The sequence below is a fragment of the Scatophagus argus genome, chromosome 6 (assembly GCF_020382885.2).
Source record: "Scatophagus argus isolate fScaArg1 chromosome 6, fScaArg1.pri, whole genome shotgun sequence".
NCBI classification, from domain to species: Eukaryota; Metazoa; Chordata; class Actinopteri; family Scatophagidae; genus Scatophagus; species Scatophagus argus.
In genome coordinates this window covers 19,514,982-19,537,260 of record NC_058498.1, presented here as the reverse complement: position 1 = coordinate 19,537,260, position 22,279 = coordinate 19,514,982, and the positions used below count along the sequence as shown (strand labels likewise).

Sequence of the window (22,279 nt, the reverse complement as noted above, 5' to 3'; positions counted from 1 at the left end):
AGATTGTGGCTTAAGGTTTATGAAAAGGGACTTGACTCTGCTACTGTTGACTTGCCTATCTTGACTTTTGACTTGAGTGCAAAGACTCGAAACAGCTCCGGTAAAGACTTTGATTGATTACCTGCATATCAGATTTCATGATATTTGTTTAGATGGGTTATGAATGACATTTATGACCTCAGGATAAAAATCCACAGGAGACTTGTTTGTTGTCACTTGCTAAACAAATAGGCCGTGTATCACATTAATCACACAGGCTGTTTGGGTTTTGTGTTGGTTTAGACCACACCCGTAGCAAGAGTCATTTGCACATTTTTAAGGGTCCCTGTCTGCATGTAATGCCTTCAAAGAGACACTTCACCAATTTGATACATAAAGGTCAGTCTGCTCGTCATGGAGAGTACTACTCAGCCTGTGAAAACATTTGTGTATTATCTTCCTCTCTTCCTTAATAAAGAAGTGCATGTGACAGATAAGGGCTTATCCATGTACAAAGGATGTTATAGGAAATGTTGGATCAAATGTTTTTGGAGGTAGCGAGAACTAAAAGTCAGAATTGTTTTTTAACTGGTCTCTCTAAAGTCGCCTAAAATTTCTGAAGGCAGAAAACTTCTTTGCTGGAGCACCTTTTGACATTTAATTGTACCGGTCCCATCAAGAGGAATAATTGTTTGGTTCAACTACAGGCAAAAATGTCCTGTAAGTGTGCAAAGTTTACGCAACAGCAAGTTAGTCCACTTCAAATGCTTGAAACTGAAGAAGCAAATATTTTGTATTGCCTGATATTTAGTATATGGATCATACCAGTAGGTTTGTGTATGAAACAGTTTACAGGAAAAATGAAGCATTCTAACATCCAGTTATACGACATGAATAGAACCACAACATTAAAAATGCAATTTAGGTTGCTCTTGACTTTTTCACATGGTTTCCCCTGAAACGTGGACAGTGTGCCAGTGTTTGATGTGATCACAGCGAGGAAGATCTGCACTGGCTGATTAAAGGATGACTTAAAGGCAAATCCTATGTAGACCTACACAGCAGATTATAAAGGACAGCTGTTTTCAATAAAAAAAAATGGAAATTAATATTTGCTGTCAACATTATGCACCATCAGAAAGCAGGATGGCGTGCGGTGTGGGACAGCCAATGGGAAACTGGGCCAACTCTGGGAGTCTGCGAGTGCGTGCCAGTGTTCAAGAAATCTCATGTGTGTGTTAATAGGAGGAGGCCAAAGACAAAGGGTCGTCATGTGGGCTTCTCGCCTCAGTTTTAGAGAAACTGAAGAAACACATATGAATGTAAATAAAAACTGGAGGAATAATTTTAATCGACTAATCTGAGTTAAGATGAGCTCAGTGTGTGACTTATCTACATCAGGAACATGTACGGTAAATGAAACGATACGGTACAGTTGTTGGCGTGCAGTTTTTCTGAACTGTTCAAAATGATACGTAAAAACAGCACTAGATATATCTTCATCTGTCAAACTGTCGTTACGCTTGTTTTTTCTGTCTTGACAAGAGGTCCCAAACACCTCCCACCCCCTGTCCCTCTCGCTCTCCCTCTCCCTCTCTCCCTCCCTGTAACGAGTGAGTTAATAGGCTCCACCACTGGCTCTTACAAACATGTTGTTGACGCCACAGTCAGTCAGAGATACCTGGTCGGCCTGCACGGTCCTCTCTGGCGCGCTACAGGAGAACAGCATGTTTGTAGATTGGCTCCGACTGCTGCTGTTGCGTGCTGCACTGAGCATCTGTGCCTTTTGAGACTTGTAAGTGCGCCTCTGTCAGAGCCACCAGTCAACTTCCCTCAACTCCGACGCGCTCGGCGAGTACAGCAGAGCTACCTTAACCAAAAGAGGCACTGGCTCACCTCACAGCTAAACCCATGGAATAATAACTATGGAATACCTCTGGATACTGCTGTCTGTCTTTTTACAGTTAACCTTCCACCCAGGTAAGACATTTGCACTAGATGCGTCAGTTTACGCAGGGAACTTGTTGCTGTTCGCTTTAGAGCAACGAAACTGTCGATTATCGTTTAGTGTCTACAGTTATTTAGTTCATTTTCACACAGTAAGGGAAAGATAATCCTCATCATGGTGAAGTGAACTGCCCCACTTGTTCCGTGTAGCCTTCCCGGTGCGTTTCTCCACACTTTTCTTTGTTCTGGGAAGTGGTGGGACTAGAGCTGAAGGCTTCTGCCAAGACGAACTTGAAGTCAGTGAAACCTAATGAGGAAAGTGGATACGCTGGCCGATGATCCGAATGCCTGCGCGCTTCTTCAATAATGAATGCTTTATTCGGAGAACGGGGCGTCATTAACAAAAAAAGTAATCAAACTGTGGGGGTAGAGTTAAATGCTGAATAATGGACTTAAGGAAAAATTAAAGAAACCATTTGATCACGATATGAAGGCGAGAGGTTCGTGAGGTTTTCCTCCGCGCTGTGCCTCAAATAATAGTCATTATGAAAATACATGGGCAATTCCTGACTCCTAGGAAGCACGCAAACGAGCAGCTGGTATATACAGAACTCGTTGGTGTGTCTACGTAATGTCTCACTTGCTGGATAAATATTCTCACATGTGTGATATAAAGCACTGAACAGTTTGGAACATTTTCTCCACAGTCTGGTTTGGTTTGCGCTGGGGATGAATCTTGAAATCACATTGCAGTTATTGTGGCTTGGCATCGTCTTCAGGGCGTAGTTACAGAGGTTAAGGTCCATAAACACCTTATTGTAGTTTTTACTGCATTTAACACAAAGCCGACGTCATGATATGGCATTTTTATTGGAGGGCTGTATTATAGGCTATGCGACTCAATAATCCAGAGTTGACTTTTTTTCTTTTCTTTATCTTGTCAGGAAATAATTTGGAATTTCCCCTGAGATAACTCGCAAATTTATGGAAATCAGTGTGGGAAACCCACACTAAGGCAAGCCGTCTTTGCAGAAACAAGTGTTGCTGTTTAACTTTGCGCTCCTCGGCGCGTCTGCGAACCGCACGCAGCTGAAGGGCGGCATCAGGTGGACTCAGTTTTCTGTCCCCATTTCCATCCGACCGACAGCTCCACAGATTCTGACGCGACCACTGGACGCCATCGATGTTCATGCCATGCTGATATCATCAGGGAATTTGACGCAAAGCACATCTCCGAGCAGTGTGCACAGGCTTGTCTGTCATGTGATACAATAACGCACGCCGTAAAGTTTGCTTCAAGCCCGTTTACGAAGGCTAGAGAATTCATTTATAATGAGTTTTTTTGTGTTCTGTAATATAAATAAGTAATGAATAAGTAAAATAATCATTTGCCTATCTCCTCTCTTCCACTTTGATTACAAAATCGTTTCGTTTCCACAGTTTTTAGCCAAATAGTTAGGCATAGACATAGAGGCTCTGCAAACAGGCCATTAGCATTATTAACAGTCCCTAAGCAGACACATCCTTGTGTAATGATACATTGTTGTTTGCTGGTCTGTGATTTAACGAATTTACGCGTTTCACACGAGACTCACGTCACCACACCCTTTCCCTCCATAGTCCACATGGTCACGTGGTCAAAAAGTCAGCTCTCAAAAACAAGAGAAAAGCACTAAAATGGGGAAAGTATTACTTAAAAGAAGCTAAATTATCTGACAACAGAACGGGAAAAATTCAGTAGCCATGATTTTTGAAAAACAAGTGAAAATATCAAGTTTCAATTCGCAACTGTTGCAAACACTAAAAACAAGTAGCCTTCATTTAAGGATTCAAGGATTCAAGGAACTTTATTGTCATACCAGCTCACATTCACGTGTTTATGGTACGAAATTACAAATTACAAAAAGAAGATTTCATCAAAACTGAGGAAAATTTAGTAAATACCGGAGCCATTGCTTTGAAATAAGGCTTTACTTTTAAGAGGTATGTCTGAAATTCAGTACGGACTCAATAAAAGTAGATTTAGTTATCCACCCATTCATCATCTATAACTGCTTATGCTTGGACGAGCTGAGGTTGGATCGAGCTGATCTCAGCTGAAATGAGGTGAGATCGGTTCTTGCATCGAACAATACACATAGATCTGTTCTTAATGTGTGAAGAGATGACCGACTTTGACAAACAATGTTTACTCTTGTCAGCTTCGATCAAACGGTTCTAAAATTCTGGTAATTCTAGTGTCGAGCAAGTTACTCCGAATCAGTAAAAAAGAATCAAAGCAACAAGATATAACATCTTATTAAAGACGAATAGCTTGAAACTGGTGAAATGTTCAAACATTAAAACTGCCTGGTAAGAAGAAACATTTCTCCAAGCACAAAAAACAAACAATCAAACAGTCAAATACAGCCTTGGTTAACGATATTTCTTCTTAATTAGAGTTCAGTTTTGGGAATGACAGTGTAAGTGATCTTGTGTATTAAATGTATTTGTATTTGTGTTCCTACTGTAGTGTCGCCAATGGAGGCTGCAGACACAGTCCTGCAGTGTTAATCAAAAGTGGCTTCAACAGAGCAAATAGTAGTTGAGCCCCCTCACCAACCACCTCCTCCTTGCTGATAATCTTTCAGCGAAGAAAACATTCATTCACTTCCCCCACCTGTTTTCAGTTGGTGCAGCATATTAAATTTTTGGGTTACCGCCCCGTTTACCCAGCATGCTCTTCAGTCATGTCCAGCTTTTCTTTCATACTATGACAGGGAGATTTTGATGCAAGGAATTCATGTCTGGTTCCGTGAAAGATCCTGTGATTTTCTTGGCAGTCACAGATTTTTGCCCAGATATCAAATGGTAGGGGTTTCAGTCCCTGCTGTCACATCCATTATGATGCTCTTAAACAATCATACAGGTGTTATCACATTTATTGTTAAAGTTAGAGCTAATATTTTTACAAACATGACTGGCGTTGACCAACCTTTGTGCTTCTGAACTCTTGTTTTTTGCTTTTCACTTGTGAAATACTGCATATTTCCGTTTAGGTCCGTTTATGCCTCTAAAGCGCTTTCAAAACAAGCAACCCCAGAATGAAAGTAAACTCTGGCTCAACTGTACACAGTTTGTGTCCAATCTGAAATTAACCCATACTGAGTCGTCACAGGTAAACTTTGCTTTGTTTTCAGGGATCACAAGCCTTTAAGGTTGGGAACAACTGCTTTAACATAACAATTTTTACTTCTGTGTAGGCGTTGTCAGATGTTAATCTTTACCTCTCAGTCAAGTTGGAGATGAGAGCCAGTACAAATCCTGTGTTTTGGAGATCCTGTTCAATCCTGCTGTTAGCTTTGGGATCAGGGATTGTACCTTTTAAGCTGTTCTAATTCACAGCAATCTCATAGAGTTGTAGGTGTTGACACATCTTGAGTTAACAGTGGTGAGAAAATGTTAGTAGCATTTTACTTCGGTAGTCTAATTCAACTTAGTGGTTTTTCCAGGTAATAAAAAAATAAACAAATAAATTATCTCATCAAATTCTGAGACATTAGAAACTCTGTCCAGACTTGCACTTCACTTCACTGTTTGAAAGCACTCTGAAAGAACATAAAAATCAGTAATGTAGCCATGGTTGTGCATGCTCTGTTCCTCAAAGGTGTGATTTTATAAAGGGCTTATCATGATTTCAGTATGTTTATATTGACATGATTCCCCTCTCGGTCCCATTACAGGCAACACCAAGCCTACTATCACCCCCGCTGGCCCACACATGGTCGTCTTCCTCAATGCACCCTTCGAGCTGCGTTGCGAGGGTGTGAGGGCAATGCAGTGGCAGCGGGAGGAGAGGCCAAAGGTGCGAGGAGAGAAGAAGATCGATGGGATGTCCATGCTGTACATCCCCAGGGCCCAGCCTGTTCACATGGGCCGCTACATCTGCCTGGAGGAGAGCTCCCAGGAGAAAGCCTCCATTTATGTCTATGTTAAAGGTACATGGATGAAACTGTCAGTGTTTGAGTGCATGCAGGTGATGTTCATGTGTTTGAGATTGTGTGGTCCTTGTGTGAGAAAGAGCAGAACTGAAATCGAAAGTGGAAAGTGGAAATGTTCAGGCGTTTATCGCTGCAGTGACAGAAAGCAGTGTTTGTATGTGTGTGTGTGTGTGTGTGTGTGGTTGGAGAGGAAGGAGTTTGCAACTTTGCCCAGGACAGGTACAGTAGATACTGTAGCTATTTATTGAGTGCATGACTGAGTTTTACTGGATTCCCTCCCCTACGTGACTCCACATCCTGTTGGCCTGCTGCCATCTCTGCAGGCTAATATCATGAGCTCATCACAATCCACACATCAACATTTGAGGCAACAAGCACAAACTACTTATTAGGTGAGAGACTGAGATGGAATGTTATAAAATAAAACATTTTTCTGGTGCTGATCATATGAAGGGACAATTCAAGCATTTAGAACTCATTGACTCTGTAGGGTAGATAACTCTGTTTGGATAACAGATGTAGACAAGTCTTCTGTTTGCAATTCTTTGTGTTTATTAATTTTTCAAATTTTGGGGGAAGAAAAAAAAATCAAATATGGCTTTAGTGTTTCAGTTTTGATAGAGTTGAGGGCACCTGTGGTTATTATGGTGTCAGCAAGTGCAGTTTAATGTCTAAGCAAGCATGTCAGAAATACAACTAAAGAGCACACGGTGTGTCTGTTTGCAGCTATAATGCAGTGTGGTTTGGTTTGTCGTTACAAACAAACAAGTGTTGTTGCTGTCGAAAATTACTTTTTTTGGTTGTTGTTGTTTTTATAGATGCATTGTGATGAATGCTCACGGTCAGGTACGCTGCGTTTCTTGTGCTGCTTCACAATAAAAGTCGCTCAGCATATCGCCAGCTGCATTTCTTTTAATTTGAAGCAGCAGCAGCAGAAAATCTTTGGGTTGCGTCAGCCATAATTTCATACAGCCCTGACACTGTGTAAAGAGAGTCGCAACAGTAAACAGTGAGGCTAATGCAGTTCTATCTAATTCAATCCACCAGTTTTTATGCAAATATTCAATTGTAATATTAAAACCAGAGGAATGGGCAAAAAGGTGTATACACACACACACACACACACACACACACACACACACACACAGATATATATAGCAAAATATTTATGTTTGGCTGAGGTGGAAAAATGTGAACAAACTACAATGGAAACATGTGATTAAATCACATACATGAAACATGCAACTTAAAGGTGCCCTGTGGAGTTTTCTTGTGAACAAACGAAAGTTGTTTACCTTACTCACCAAAACAAATAGTGTGTGTCCTTGAAATCTAAAAATGTGCTCTGTGCATTTCAGCTGTCTACATCCATGTTTACTTGTTTGCAGTCTTTTTCGTCACTGTCTCTGTTGGTGCATAGCTGCAGTTCTTAGTGTGCTACCACCATCCGTTAATCAGTTGTATAATGTGAAACAGTTGGCAGGATTGTGTATCGGTTCTGCTGTGTTGTGTCTGTGCATCCTCGTGCATGTGCAGGAAAAGAAATAAAATGTCACTCTTAGAAAAACAGCTCCATAGTGCCATTAAAGATCAAAAACTCCACAGGGACCCTGTAAAATACCACTGAAGTTTCTGCTCTGCTCTGTAGACATAAAACGCTGTGAGACTAAAGCATAAGGTGCAATGAGGTGTCACATTCCTCAACTTAACACACGAAACAAACACAAATGTTTTATGTTCATCACATTTTCCACATTGTTTCCCACCATTTTTGGGTTTGACTTGCTCTCTTTCAATTCAGTATTTTATTCTTCTGCAGTGACTTAATGGCACCAGACTAGAAATTTAGTATCACCAATATTGGTCAAAGTCAGTTATGAAAAAGCAATAAATACACTGTGTGTCGAAAGAAGTCGCAATAACAATAGAGGTGTGGGGGAAATAGTGTATGGTGAACAGAGCAGCATAGTTATATCATGGCTGTGACTAACTAAAGCTTCAACAACTCAGCGTGCATCCCTGCTTACAGCTCTGACCCGAACTCAGCTCTGACCCACGCGATTGCATTTTTCTTGGCAGATCCTAACAACCCTTTCAGAAAATCGTTGGTGTTCAACATTCTCACTCGGGAAGGAGACACAGCTTCCATCCCCTGCCTGGCAACTGATCCAAGGCTGGACAACCTGCGCCTGGAAACATGTGCTGGTAAAGCTCTGGCCTCTGGTCTCCAGTTTTCTGCAAGCCTGGAGCAAGGCATCATCATCCACAACACACAAAAACCCTATGAAGGTTGCTATGTATGCACAGGAAGACTCAGGGAAGAATATGTCAGATCACATGACTACCAACTGACAGTAAGACCAGGTAAAGTGCTGTAAGTGAGTGTATGTATGTGCATTGTTGCAGGCTGAGGACTTAGTCACTTACGTTTTCATTTCCTTGCAGTCCCCATTGCTCCTCCTGTGATTGAGATGCAGGCACCCAAAAGAGTGATTCTTACCCAGAGTGAGAGTCTCTCCCTCACCTGCAACACCACTAACGTTAATGGTGAAATCAAACTTAAGTGGGTCACCCCACCTGGCTCGGTGAGACCATTCTGCCTTTTCTTTGCTGTGTGCTGTGCTGTTGGTGGCAAATTCAACTAGAAAATACTACACATTTAGCACTGATTGTTGTGTTGTTTTGTCAGACTGAACGGGCCTTTGATCAGTTCAAACAGATATTTAACTTACAACCTAACAGTTTGGAAGAGTCAGCCACCAAATATCAGCCACAAGTAGTACAATCAACTTTGATTTGCATTTTGTAAATGGATTATGATTCCTAATGGTGACTATCTCTGTGCTGCATTTATAATTTCCTGAAAATTCATCATAGTTTAGCTGTCATAATAACTGAGTGTCTGAAAGTGTTCTGAAAAACAATACAGACCTGGGTGAGAATCATAACAATTTTTTTTTAATGTTATTTTATTATCTTAAATTTAGGTTCAACTATTTTCAAAAACATTGCTGGTATCAGTGGGAGTCTGTTCTTACGAATGAGAGTGATAGGTGCCAGAGTTCATGCTGTCTAAGCTTTAGGATCTTGGCTGTGTGTGTATGATGTGGACTACCATGTGCAATACGTGTGTACTCGCATGCAGGCAGTTGTGTGTCTGTGTCAGTATTTGTGTGCTTGGCAAGGATAGATATGCAGACGGGGTTAATCTCTAGAGATCTCTGGGCGTTGACAGGGTGCCGTCTGGTATCCACAGCAACCAGCAAAGGTTGACAGTGCTTCGCGCATCCTGACGGAGAACTTCACCCACGCACGCAGCGCCACGCTGCACATCGCCGCAGTCAGACCTCAAGACTCTGGGAGGTACCAGTGTGAAGCTGAGAATGAAAAAGGGGTCAACATGCAAGCAGTGTGGCTCGATGTTTATGGTGAGTGCATGAAAAGATTTTCTGTTATTTGCTTTTGAAGTTGAAAAAGTACTTAAAATAATCTGGAAATTGAACTGGTCAATAAGGAGAAATCTGGTGCGGAAGGTGCGATCTGTTATGTTGAATTTCCTGATGTTTGATTTCTCTCCTTACAAAGTCACCAACTGCAGCTTCAAGTTTGGCAATTTTCATAAAAACTGAATGTCAAAGGAATGGTTTGACATGTTGAGATTTAGATGAGATTGACAGCTCACTTATCAACTGCTGGCTGTGTCCTCATAAGAGAGGGTTCGGTTTTCAGTATGTGTTTTTTTTTTGCCCCATCTCTTTGGACCGTGAAGTCGTCATGTGTTGGGTTACTCTGTGACTTGTATGTAAGTCTCTAGACCAGCACCACCTAAATAATTTTGACTTCAAGAAATATAGATCTCATTTTACTTCTCAACAACAATATCTTGTTTCCCTATTTTTCAGAGAAAGGATTCATCAATTCAACACCTACTAGCAACAGAACCATCCAGGTCCGCTCAGGCGAGAGTTTACCCCTAAGTGTTGACATGGAAGCTTATCCAAAGCCACACACCTTCTCCTGGAGCTTCATGGGCCACGAGCTGAAGAACACAACTGACCATGTCATCACCACACACAGCCACGAATACAGGTGACACAACACAGACTTGCCCCAGTTTTATCACATGGGTGGAAATGTTCATTATCCTCTTTCGGTGGAATTTAACACCCATAGTCTGACTGCAGGTCAGTGCAGGTGCAGATGTCACAGATGCTCTTTTTGCAGCTCCCTGAGAAATTCAGCTGTTAGTTTCTAGTGAAACAGGAAAATAAACCTGCAGTATTACTTCTGTGCTGCAAATAGAAATATTTTATAACATTATCCAAAGCTGCATGTTCACTGTAATTAATTTTAGTTCACGCTTCATGGTGTTTCACTTTAATCTGGGATATGACCTTTAAGCCCCTACTGGACATGACTACCTTTTAATAGTACAAGTGGGAACACAATTGTTGAACCCATTTTACTGTGTTGAAAATCAATAAATCCATATCAACTGTGGGAAAAACAGAGTTCTGTTGCAGCCTCAAGAATAATTGGAAGCATTTTGCATGTGCATATTAAATGACAAACAAAAGACTGGTTATAATTTAAAATGCAAATATCTGTGCATGTGAAGTTCTTTCTCACGCTGCATTGATATGAAAGAAAAAGAATCTGCTCTGATGTTTTTTTAGAAATTGACAAATGCATTCATGCTGAAGATTTAATTTCGTCATGTTTAGGTACAGCAGTGAGCTGAGGCTTGTCCGACTGAAAATGTCAGAGGGTGGAGTTTATACCTTTCAAGCCTCCAACGGTGATGCATCAGTAAACCACACATTCACCATCTTTGTGATCAGTAAGTTGTGTTACAGATTGTTTTTAAAAGGTGATTTGTTCCCCTAAGCTGCCTAATTGCATTATTGGCTGTTGCATTAATCCCCAGTAGCCGACATGTAGGAATATGTTTCACTGACCTTTTTCTCAACCTTACCTCATCCCGTCTCATTCATACTTCAATAATACAGTTGAACAAAAAAAGTCTCTGCTGCTGCTCAATTTTCTCTTACCTGACATATTCTGACATTCACTTGTGTTTGTTAGGTAAACCTGAGATTGTATCTCATGAGGGTCCAGTGGATGGACAGGTACGCTGCGTGGCGGAGGGGTTCCCTGCCCCGCGGATCACCTGGTACTACTGTGAGCAGCCTTACGCCAGGTGAGATTTTTAAAGGCCCCCCAAAACTTTCCCAGGTTAGAACATTTTTTGTGTTCTGTGTCTCTGTTTGTGATTTCTCACTTGTTTCCAGTGGCCAAGCATCACAGCATGAATCACAATTCAGGAATGGCAGCTGTGGGGTTACTGCCAGACTATTGTCAATGAAATGTGGCCAATCAAACTTTAACACTGTTGTTTTATGTTGAAAATGTAATATTACAGACAAATACAGAATATTTCAAACCAAGTTTTCATGGGCTTAGGACACAACATGTGAGTGAGGCTTGCAGGATATACATATATACATTGGTTAAAGTTTCCCTTTATTTACGCTTCACTAAGGTTGCAAAGACAGAATATGATGGCATTGTGTAATAATTGCAGCATACTTTAAAGCTGCAGCCTAAAGCACTTACAGGAATTGGAAACCAATTTTAGTCACACTAGTCATCAAAAGACTAAACAAAAGAAAAACTGCCAAACCAAAACCATGTCATTGTGTAACATTGTGTTACCTAACAAACAAAATGCTCCAAAGAAATCCAACTATTGTATTTATGTTTGCTAACAAACATGAGTTGTGCAATAATAATTAGGTGTTTATGTCTGGTCTTCAGCTGAAGATGGAAGGTGTTCTTAAGGCAATGCTCCAGTAATGAGTTCTGGAAACTGTATTAAAGTGGAGAACTGTCTCTCAATTCTGCAAATTTATTGTGATTTATCTGTGATTTTCCTCTGTTTGCACACAGCACCACCCATTAACTGCAAGGCATCCAACCATCACTTAAGATCTGTTCTTTATTTGTAGTTTCACATTCCAACTTTGACAAAATATGAAGTGCTTCTCGAGGGTCCTAAAGGTCACATTAAAGACACATTGGATAGAGTCAGGAACGATGATGACGGTGGAATGAGGGATTGTTGGATTTGAAGGGGCTGACTTGTGGTTGGGTGATGGTGATAACATGACCCCATGTGACAGGGGATTGGAACGCATTGACTTGTGTTTGGCAGGGGCCTGGGACATGCCATGATACGACTGGACAGGGCTCATCTCTTGTCAAACATAAAGTGTGTTGAAGGATGAATGCGACACCATTCCCAGGCAATGAATCATGAGTGATTATCCAAATGTTAATTATAATTAATGGCACTTAATATTCATTACATACAGGCACACATATGTATATACAGAAAGTAATGTGACCTGAGTGAGCCTATGACCAGCGAGCACATAGATAACAGCTGGTTTTTATGTTGCAGTGCAGTGAAATATGGATCCTTGGGCTGTTGTTAAACACTTCACCTTATTTTCATGAACACAGAAGAAATTCCCCACTTTTCTTATGACCTCTGGTGAAACTAACTGCCATCAGTGTACTGAAATATGGGAACATGTGTCTTTGGTTCTGCAAATGATGTAAATTTATGTTATTCTCACACACTCAAGTGTTTTCAAGACTCAGTCAGGAAAGGAATGTTTCTCTTGCAGAGAATTCTGGGTGTCCTGACAAGGGACAACTGAAGAATAGCTCAGTTATCCTTTCAGCCTTTTGTTAACAGTTTCTAATCTTCTGCATTCAGGTGTTCCCAACAAGTGAATGCCACCCAGGAGGAGCACAATGTCATCACTGTGACGTTGTTCAGCCCCATGTTTGGGAAAACGGAGGTGGAGAGTCGGGTGAACATCAGCAGAGGACGGTTCAGTACTCTGGAATGTGTGGCTACGGTGGAAGGAGAGCAGGCCTACACGCTCTTCTCTATCAGCGGTGAGTTGATGCAAACAGTGCATGCTCACAAGAATAAAGCTGCGTGCAATTTGTAAGTGAGTCTGCACACAGGTAAATAGGGGTCACGTGACACTGAAGGGGGCGCCTGTTGGTGTTTTGTTGATGTAATTCTCCTCACCTTCAGATTAGAAAGAAGCACAACAGAGTAAACTGCACAAGAAAAGACATGAACATTTAGACATGAACATCAGAGTTTGTATCTTCATCTGCCTGATTTTAGTTTGTTTAAAACTTAATATGGTAACGTGGCGTTAAAAATTCTGTGACTCCCTGCTCCGTGAACTAAAAAACAAAGTTATCTTACTCACTCTGCCCTTCTGTAAACCTCACATGCGATTTAATCCGCAGCTCCAAATATTTACTACAAGCATGATTCTAGTGAAGATTAACCTATAAAGGTTGTCTTACAACTAGTTTGGTCGTCTATAATCTGTTAGGTAAACATGAGCAAGGAGAGACACCTCGGACATGATTGGCCATGATAAGATGTTGTCGCTGACAGATAGGAATTAGCTTTAGTCCGTTGTTTACTTTATGACTCCAAATCTGCCCTGTTATAACGGCTTGCCCATCTGCTGCACAATGTCCTCAAATTGGTGTGAGTGCAGGAACTGAAAGCACAGCAAAGTTGTCCCCTGAGCCTGGAGACCCGGGTTCGTGCGGAATATGGGGGGCTGGTATGTGGGCGAGCATTGTGAGGCAGGAGAGTGTTTGTGGCCTGGCAGGACAGGCCTTTGGGAGCGTGTGCCCAGGATTTTTGTGCTTCACAGAATAACAGCAGACCAGGCGGAGGCGCTGAGAGTGTGGAGCGCAGTAGGAGTCCTGGCGGTGCTGGGTGTTCTGGGGCTGTGGGAGGCTTGGAGGTGTCAGTGAGCTGCAGCAGAGAATACACAGAGCTTTAGAAAACACTGACAGGTTTACAGGGGATTAGTTCCTGCAGACTCTGCATTCTCAGATTTGAAGTGGAGAGAAAGCTTCTTATCTCTAAAGAGCTTATTACACCCCACTGTACAGAGGAGCAAAACAATAAGGCATCACAAGCAAACAGACACAGAGGAAAAGAACCCTGATTACACATAATTACTCACCGCTACAGCTGTAAAAGCAACAGCACTGGAGTGAAATACTGCATAATCAACATTTCAAGCAGTTAAAGAGAATAAAATGCAGAATTTGCAAACAAAGTCAAAAGCCCTACACTATGTGAACACACATAATTGGATTAGTTTGCTGTCATTTGACCAAAGTGGGTTTCACTCTGACTTAGCCTTCTCAGGTTTAATGCCCCTTTGCAATGTCATTTAGAGTGTAAACATAACGAACCACTGAAAGAGTCACTGATTGACTCTTTTGTCACTGCTCTTCTTTTCATCCAACATGATTTTATCTTCCTGCAGAGAGAACTGTTCAGCATGATCTGTTCACCCCTCTGCTAATTGGCTCTGTATCAGGAGCAGGCATCCTCTGCCTCGTCCTTATCATGCTGTTCTACAAGTACATGCAGGTAAGACAGCTCTGTTCGTTTGCTGCATGACACACCCTGTTTCACCAAAGTCAAGAAAAAAAGAGTAGAGCATGTTGAAACCCTTTGAAGTAATTTTTTACTTGTGTCTGTCTCTGTCTGCATTCATGCCAGAAACCCAAATACCAGATTCAGTGGAAAGTTATCGAGGGCATCCATGGAAACAACTATGTGTACATTGACCCTACCCAACTACCATATGATCACCAGTGGGAGTTCCCGCGAAACAACTTGCGCTTTGGTGAGCACCATGCACTCCTTAATCAAAATGGTCTACAGTGTGTGCTGCGTGCGGACCTCCGTGTTTCTATTATATTTCCTATTGTTACATATTTTCTGACTTGCTGCAGCTCTAAAAATGTACAACCTGGTTTTCATGTCATAGGTGTAAATCAGCATATGAGCAGGGTGATCTGGAGATAAATGGGGTTTGTGTCAGCAATAAAGCCTAACAGTGCAGTCGGCATGACATCATCGCTGCCACCCTCAGGCTACTTCATGCTGATTGGCAGACACCCTGTTTTCTGCGTATATGGACACTGCATTTGCGTCTAAACCATGTCTGTGGTCATTACCGACCAACCTGTTCCACAGCTCATTTACGATGAAAACCCTACTCCCTCACTGCAAACATAATATGGTTGACATATTGTGGGTGTTGATTTTAAGAAACCTCCTTAAACAGGATCCTGCGAGTCCTGATGCCTGAGTACACAGCCCTGGGGCTAAGACTGTTGTTGTCCTAGGAACGCTGGCACGGGGCCGATTTGTGGGAGGGAAACAGGATGGCGAATAACAGTTTTTTGTCTGTCTTCTTGTCTTCAGGGAAGACACTGGGATCTGGTGCATTTGGAAAAGTGGTGGAAGCCACTGCATATGGACTCTCCAAAGCAGATTCAGTCATGACGGTGGCTGTGAAAATGCTCAAATGTAAGCAGTGTCAGCACGTGTGCAAATGAAGTGGGATGAGTACAGCATAGCTATTTTGACAATGTGACATACAGTAGCTGTGCACTTTTAAGAAGCAGTAATACATAAACAATTGCCTGCAGGTGTTCAGGTAGTTACAAATTACTATGAGGGTATTTTTATTTAGTGGTTTTCATACTGCTGCTAACATGCTTAGAGGTGCCTCTTTATTTTGATTAGCCAACAATCATTTTTATCCTTCATATACCAGCTCATGATACATAATCATAATTGAGTTTGAGTTCAGTTTAGTCCTAATCCCTATGCGCATTCTGATGTTGAAAATGTGGTGTTGTTTTTTTTTTCCCCCACAGCGAGCGCTCACTCCACAGAGAAAGAGGCGCTGATGTCAGAGTTGAAAGTCCTCAGTTACTTGGGAAACCACATGAATATTGTCAACCTGCTGGGAGCCTGCACTGTTGGAGGTGTGGCAATCACCCTGTCCTGCATTATCATATAAGCCTGTGGAACGAAACTGGAAACATCAGTCATTGTTATGATTCTTGCAGTTCCTACAGTGCTTTATTTCACTCAGTTACTCAGGTTTGTTCGGAAGCTCTTAGTCATGTAATTGAGAGATCATTATCATCAGGCGTGATTCTTTATCTCCAGGCCCAACACTGGTGATCACAGAATACTGCTGCTTTGGAGATCTTCTTAACCTTCTACGCAGAAAGAGGGAATCCTTCATCTGCTTCAAGCTGGAGGATGACTGCTACTACCGCAACGTCATGCCGCAAAGAGACGCAGCTGGGTCAGGTTCTTTTTTATGTGGTTTACTGTGTGTGCAAGAGTAAAGAGAGTCAGCACGAGTATTTACTATCCAGAACGTGCGTAGGAGGAGGGTATTTGGACAGCAGCGTGCCTAAGTGTGGCTGTGCTCAGCTGAGACCAGACTGCTCCTTTCCTCTTCACAGTGACAGCTTGAATGGCTACATGACCATGAGGCCTTCTGCTGCTGGCAACCTGCCGTTCAGCTCATCCTCTGAGAAGAGGCGCTCGCTACACAAAGGCAAGCCAGCCAACCATTCATCAGATTTCTCGGTCTTGAAATATACAGAATACACAGAAGCAGATGAAGTAAGTACTTTCAGGAAAAATGATCTGTGTCCTGTTCGTCCTATCAGGTGGCTCTTATGTCGAAGCAGAGTCCGACAGCGAGATGTTTGATGAGGACGGTCTGTCTCTGGACACCGAAGACCTTCTCAGCTTCTCGTACCAAGTGGCCAAAGGCATGGAGTTCTTAGCCTCCAAAAATGTGAGCATCAAACAACAAATATCAGACATTCAAATTTTTACACAATGATAAATGCAGAACATGGATCAAGTTTCCACAGTGAGTAAACGGATCTAAATGCATGTTGGAGCATGCTGTTGAAAAATTTATTAGCTGTGGAGGAAAGATAGTGTGGCCCGCAAGCTCATGTATCAGTGTCGGTGGTGGTGTGTTACCAATGCAAATCACACCTGAAAAGACACTTCATTCATGACTAATGTTACTAATTGTCCATATATATTACATATATATGAGATAATAAAAGTAGCGACGCATTTGTTTCTCAGTGTATTCACAGAGACCTGGCTGCCAGAAACATCCTGGTGACTCAAGGAAGAGTGGCAAAGATCTGTGACTTTGGCCTGGCCCGAGACATCAACACAGACTCCAACTATGTGGTCAAAGGCAACGTAAGTATGCACTTTAGATGGGATTTTGAGATGAGATGCAGGATGCACCCAGTGGTGTTATCCATGTCTTAAGTAAAGCTCTGTTGCTCAGTTTGGAAATGCTGAAATCAACCTGTAAAACAACATTAATGGAGCCCTTAGCCAATCTTAATGGTTTGGTCAATCATGTCTTTACTTACCAAAGTTACTTGCTCCTTAAAGACTTTTCTGATTCACAAGAAAGCAAATTTTTGCTGTACGTGTCTTAAGATAGGTTATCCAGGGATTATTCAGTAACATCTAAGATTACTTTTAATGATGTTTTACAATATATATTCAAGACCAAACCGCATGTCCAGCTGTCTGTGGCTTACCACAGCCAGGAAATGTTTAACTAATGTTACTTCTGCCACAACACTGTTAAGCTATCTGTAAGTTCAAACTTACTTTAGTTATGAGATAAGTGTTTACAAAGTGAAGATTTAAAACAGGTTACACCAAACACATGAGCAAACATTTTTATGTTGACATAAGTTGTCACTAAACAAGTGGCAGGTATAAGCATCACACAGGTGACTAGGCCAAATGGCAAAGATAATACTTACATACTCTTACTCTTCTGTACAGTACAACTTACCTGAAAGCTTATTTGTGTGGTACATATTCCAAAAGAAGTCATCAACTTCCATTTAAACTTATTTAGTTTTTTTCTGCTTCTTTTATTGTGATGACTCATCTGTTTAATTGCTATAGTTGTAAATAATTCATCAAACCGTGTACCTCAAGCCATAACTACACATTAAATCTAACCTTTACAGTGGCTTGCAGCAAGAAAGTTGTATTTCTCTGCCACCTGTCACAAACCATTTCACACGTATGAGGAAAAGTTGATGATCTGACCAACTGACTATGAAGACTATCTGTCTTTGTGCATTTTTTCTTATTTAGTTTGGACGTCGCAGATGGACTGAGCTCTGTGTGTTTTTAAAGCCTCAGGCAAACAATGTGCACCTACCTGCTACAAGCTTGTTTGACTCTAACCCCTGTAAAAATAAAAAATACAAATGGTTGACATTTTGAATGGGTTCAACTTCCAATCTACTCACTGAGTGCTTTTGTTTCAGGCGCGTCTGCCAGTGAAATGGATGTCTCCAGAAAGTATCTTTGAGTGTGTGTACACATTCGAGAGTGATGTGTGGTCCTATGGCATCTTGCTTTGGGAAATCTTCTCATTGGGTATGTCTATCCATCCAATACGTGTGTGTGTATATGTGTGTGGTTAACCGTGTGTTTTCATAGGTGCATAATGTAACTGAATCTCCCTGCTGTATATAGGAAGCAGTCCTTATCCTGGTATGCCTGTGGATGCCAAGTTCTACAAACTGATAAAAGAAGGATACAGAATGGAGGCTCCAGAGTTTGCACCCAGTGAAATGTGAGTTGTCGTGAAATGAAATATGAGTGTGTGTGTGTGTGTGTGTATTTGTGTGTGTGTGTGTGTGTGTGCGTGAAAGGTGTTGAAGTGAAATGCGAGTGTGTGTAAATGGATCACAGGAGAAGTGGTGTTATCGGCTAGACGGAGGTGGTGAGACTATAAAGAATTCAATGTGAGGGATTTGAATAGCAGCCTGTTCTCGTTCTTTTGCATTTGGCTTTTCACAAGCAGGACTAAAACTGACATGTTCAAACTTTTAAGTGGAATTAAGAACAGACGAGAATATACACACAAAACAGAAAGTATGTAAACAAATAAAAGTGTTCGTGTGTTTGTATGCTGCTGTGCAGGTATCAGATTATGAGGTCCTGCTGGGATGCTGACCCTGTCAACAGACCCCCCTTCAGGAAGGTTGTGGAAAGGATTGAACAACAACTGTCAGATGCCACTAAGCATGTAGGTTGCACTGTTTCATTGTTAAAATTTTTTTAGTAGATAGATAGATAGATAGATGACTTTATTCATCCTCAAGGGGAAATTAGGTTGTCATAGCAGTCCACAGGAACTAAAATAAAGCACCAAATCAAGACGCAGATCAGAGCTTACAATGTTCCAGACCTTTGCTTCGCTTCATGCTAAGCAAAGCTATCCATATCCTGATTCCATCTTCATAATTAAAGGAGATATATGGCAGTATTAAGTTCATCTAACTCTTAGCAAGAAAATGAAAAATCATTGTTTTCCCAAATGTAACGACGCCTAAATACAACAGAAAGTTGCAAATTGCTATGCTCAATACAGAAATTGCACTGACATGTTTGAAATTCCAATGCTGAAACATTATATAATATAAACCTTGACAAAGTGTGTTCCCTCTTTCCTCCTTCTGTCTCCCTTATCTTCAGATTTATCTGAACTTCAGCTCCAGGCTTCCTGTGACACCCAGAGCCAGGGAGGAGACCAGTTCTCAGAGCGCAGCTTTTCACACTCTCAACTCAGCCGGCTGTAACAGCCCTCCAACCCAGCCCTTACTGGTCCAGCACGAGGTCTTCCTGGAGGGGACAACCCTCAGAGCCCAAAAGGTGTAAGGCCTCACCCAGCCTCTCTGGCTGCCTCATAAAGTGCCTGTAATGTTCCGCCACAAACCACCCAACCACTACACCCGCCTGCCGCCCCAGTACCAACAACTGTCAGTGTCACATGTTGCAGACAGAATGGTAATTACCATCTACTACCAGAAAGAACAGCAAAGGACGAATGGCTTTTATCATTATTATCACTATTATTGCCTACTGATTACAGGGAGGACAGTTGGACTAATGCTTCCCTGCTCAGCAAAGAGCCACTCAGGCACCGGGGAAGATGGTGGGCCATCAGTGATTACTCTAAAACTGTCATTAAGTACATCATTACACTGTTATCTGTTTTGTTTTGTTTTTTTCCAATTTTTCAGTTACATTTTTCCTACACATTCATAAAGGTTTTTTTGTTGTCTTTTTTTTAGCACTCCATATATATAACTGTTTCTATATATTGGAGATTTTTTTCTTTATGCATTTTGTGTTTTGTTATTCTTTGTTGTATTTCTGTCACGATATTTATGTAGCATTTTTATTTTGGTTGGCTGTTGCAGTTGTTGGAGGAAGAAAAAGCACTCAAGGCACTTGAACTTCACATCATGATACACACCACTTAATGCAGCTTTTGCTCATTTTTTATTGTCAGTATTATTTCCAACTGTTCAGATCTATGTTTATGAAGGAGATACTTTTCGGGGGCCAATTTAAATTGAAATATCGAGACAGTGGTATATAAGCTATTAGACAGCATGTTTGGTCATGCTTAGAGTCCATAAGTGCTACAGGTCGATTAGGAGACACATTTCTGCTCTTTTTTTGTTGGATGTCACTGCCTAGGGAGCAAGTCTCTTTTCTGAATCTGTTAAGACACACCATGGATCAGCTCATGATAACTTTACCCACACAGTTGTCTTCAGAGATATGGTGTAGACATGGTACGCTAGCTTTTCATCTATGTGCTTGTTGGCTGTATATGTGTACATATCTGTAGGTAATGATATTAGTCATTGCTAAATGATGAGTTGGGAAGAAAAACGTTAAACATTAGACAAAGGAGACACTCTGAGAAGCCTGAAACTCTTAGCGTTCGTCCTAGCTTTGTCATGTAGACATGTGATGCTGGTGTATAGTTTTACTTTTTGCCAGCTGGATTGCTGGAGAGTTCTCTTATATAAGTGTAAATAACTGTTCAGGTTTCTATTATTACTTTGTTGCTACATCCAGTGTATGATCTGCGTTTACAAGCAGGAGACAGGTACTGCCGTTTCTGAGATGTGTTCCGTGCGAAATGCCATTAAGTGGACTGCAGTATTCCCTAAGGTGACAAGCCAGAGAAAAACGAAGGGTCTTCAAGGCAGAATGACCAGTGGACACTGGGCACAGAGCTCAGTCTTGGTGTGTTGGTCATCTCATTGTTCTCTGAGCAGTAGCTGGTTTCCTAGCAGTCCTTCTCTTCTTTGTATCCAGCTGTTTCCTCCATCAGAAGTGGGACTTTCAGCACCTCTCAGCCAGTAGTCTGTGTCAGTCCAGACCATTATGAGTCCTCTCTTCCCACTGGTGGATGTTGTTATGAAAAGAATGAGGAAAGTGTCCTGTTTGTGTGTATGAACCTGTGTGTGTGTGTATGTACACCTGTACACCTGCTTGTCTTTGTGTGTGTGTCTGTGTGATTGCAGAACTAAAAGCATTACTGTCAAGAGGTGCCACTACTAAAGATTCATTAAGTCATTCAGGCTACTAAAACCCCACAGTCTTACTGCTCTGTCTTTTTGTAAATATATATGTGCTTATATTGTAAAGTAATGTTTATGCTTTCCAAGATGTTTATCCTAATGAAGATGTGGTACAATGATGCAGATTTTCTTAAGCTGTATTTTCCTATGTGTGCAACTGTAGATTCAACTGGAATAGCTGCTTGTGTCTCTGTCACCATGGTAACTTAAACAGAATAGATTCACTTTGGCTAATGTTTTGATTTTGGCAAATTCACCATATTAACCAGTCCTGCCAGTTCCTTTGCTCACTGCCACAGCACAACAGTCATAATTCAATTCAATTCAATTCAGTTCAGTTTATTTATATAGCGCCAATTCACAACAAAGGTTTTCTCATGACACTTTTCAATTAGAGCAGGTCTAGACCAAACTCTTTAATAAAATTGTTGAGAACCAAACATTCCTCCTTGAGCAAGCGCTTGGCGACAGTGGCGAGAAAAAACTGCCTTAACTGTCATAACTAATCCCAATGGTCATATCTGATCAATGTTCACAGAAATACCAATAAAAACAATTATTACTTGATTTTGCGACAAGGAAGGAGATGTTTCAAGATAATACAGGTCTTTTTTCATTGCATTGCTCCACTTGCATCTAAGAGTTTTCCCTGCATTTTATTTCATATTTATTAAAGCTGAGGATTTAGTGTTACTGTGTAAATTTGATGTGTTGCTAATAAATGTGTCAATGTAAATAAAATTGTGTATATTGAATTCCCAAATGAAGCTTTTTTTGGTCTCTTTTTAAATCCTTGCTCACAGAAACATATGCTCAACACCATCCTTTGCAGCTTTGGCCATTTTAAATCTCTGAACTGTAATGCACGGAAATATTTTCATATGACATATGACAGCGATTAGAGTTGCCAGCATTTCTGCGTGGGTGTGTGCATGAATGCTCATAGCAGGTTGTCCCTTGAAGCAGTTACGAGTGATTCA

The 22,279-nt window shown here is 41.3% G+C and overlaps 1 protein-coding gene across 2 annotated transcripts; it reads left to right on the top strand.

Moving 5' to 3' along the window:
• Positions 1–1,622: 1,622 nt before the first annotated feature.
• On the top strand, positions 1,623–22,062 carry kita (KIT proto-oncogene, receptor tyrosine kinase a). 2 transcript variants are annotated; one of them, XM_046391994.1, is made up of 21 exons: positions 1,623–1,959; positions 5,649–5,903; positions 7,986–8,270; positions 8,352–8,491; positions 9,163–9,334; positions 9,809–9,995; positions 10,631–10,746; positions 10,992–11,106; positions 12,691–12,875; positions 14,294–14,400; positions 14,533–14,659; positions 15,244–15,348; positions 15,702–15,812; positions 16,000–16,141; positions 16,305–16,399; positions 16,515–16,645; positions 16,951–17,073; positions 18,177–18,288; positions 18,388–18,487; positions 18,838–18,943; positions 19,393–22,062. In XM_046391994.1, exons 1-21 carry the CDS (start codon positions 1,905–1,907, stop codon positions 19,573–19,575), a joined length of 2,952 nt encoding a protein of 983 aa, XP_046247950.1. In that variant the 5' UTR covers positions 1,623–1,904; the 3' UTR covers positions 19,576–22,062. The 2 variants fall into 2 exon arrangements, with proteins under 2 accessions (XP_046247950.1, XP_046247949.1); XM_046391993.1 differs by having other exon boundaries at positions 9,142–9,334.
• Positions 22,063–22,279: the final 217 nt, after the last annotated feature.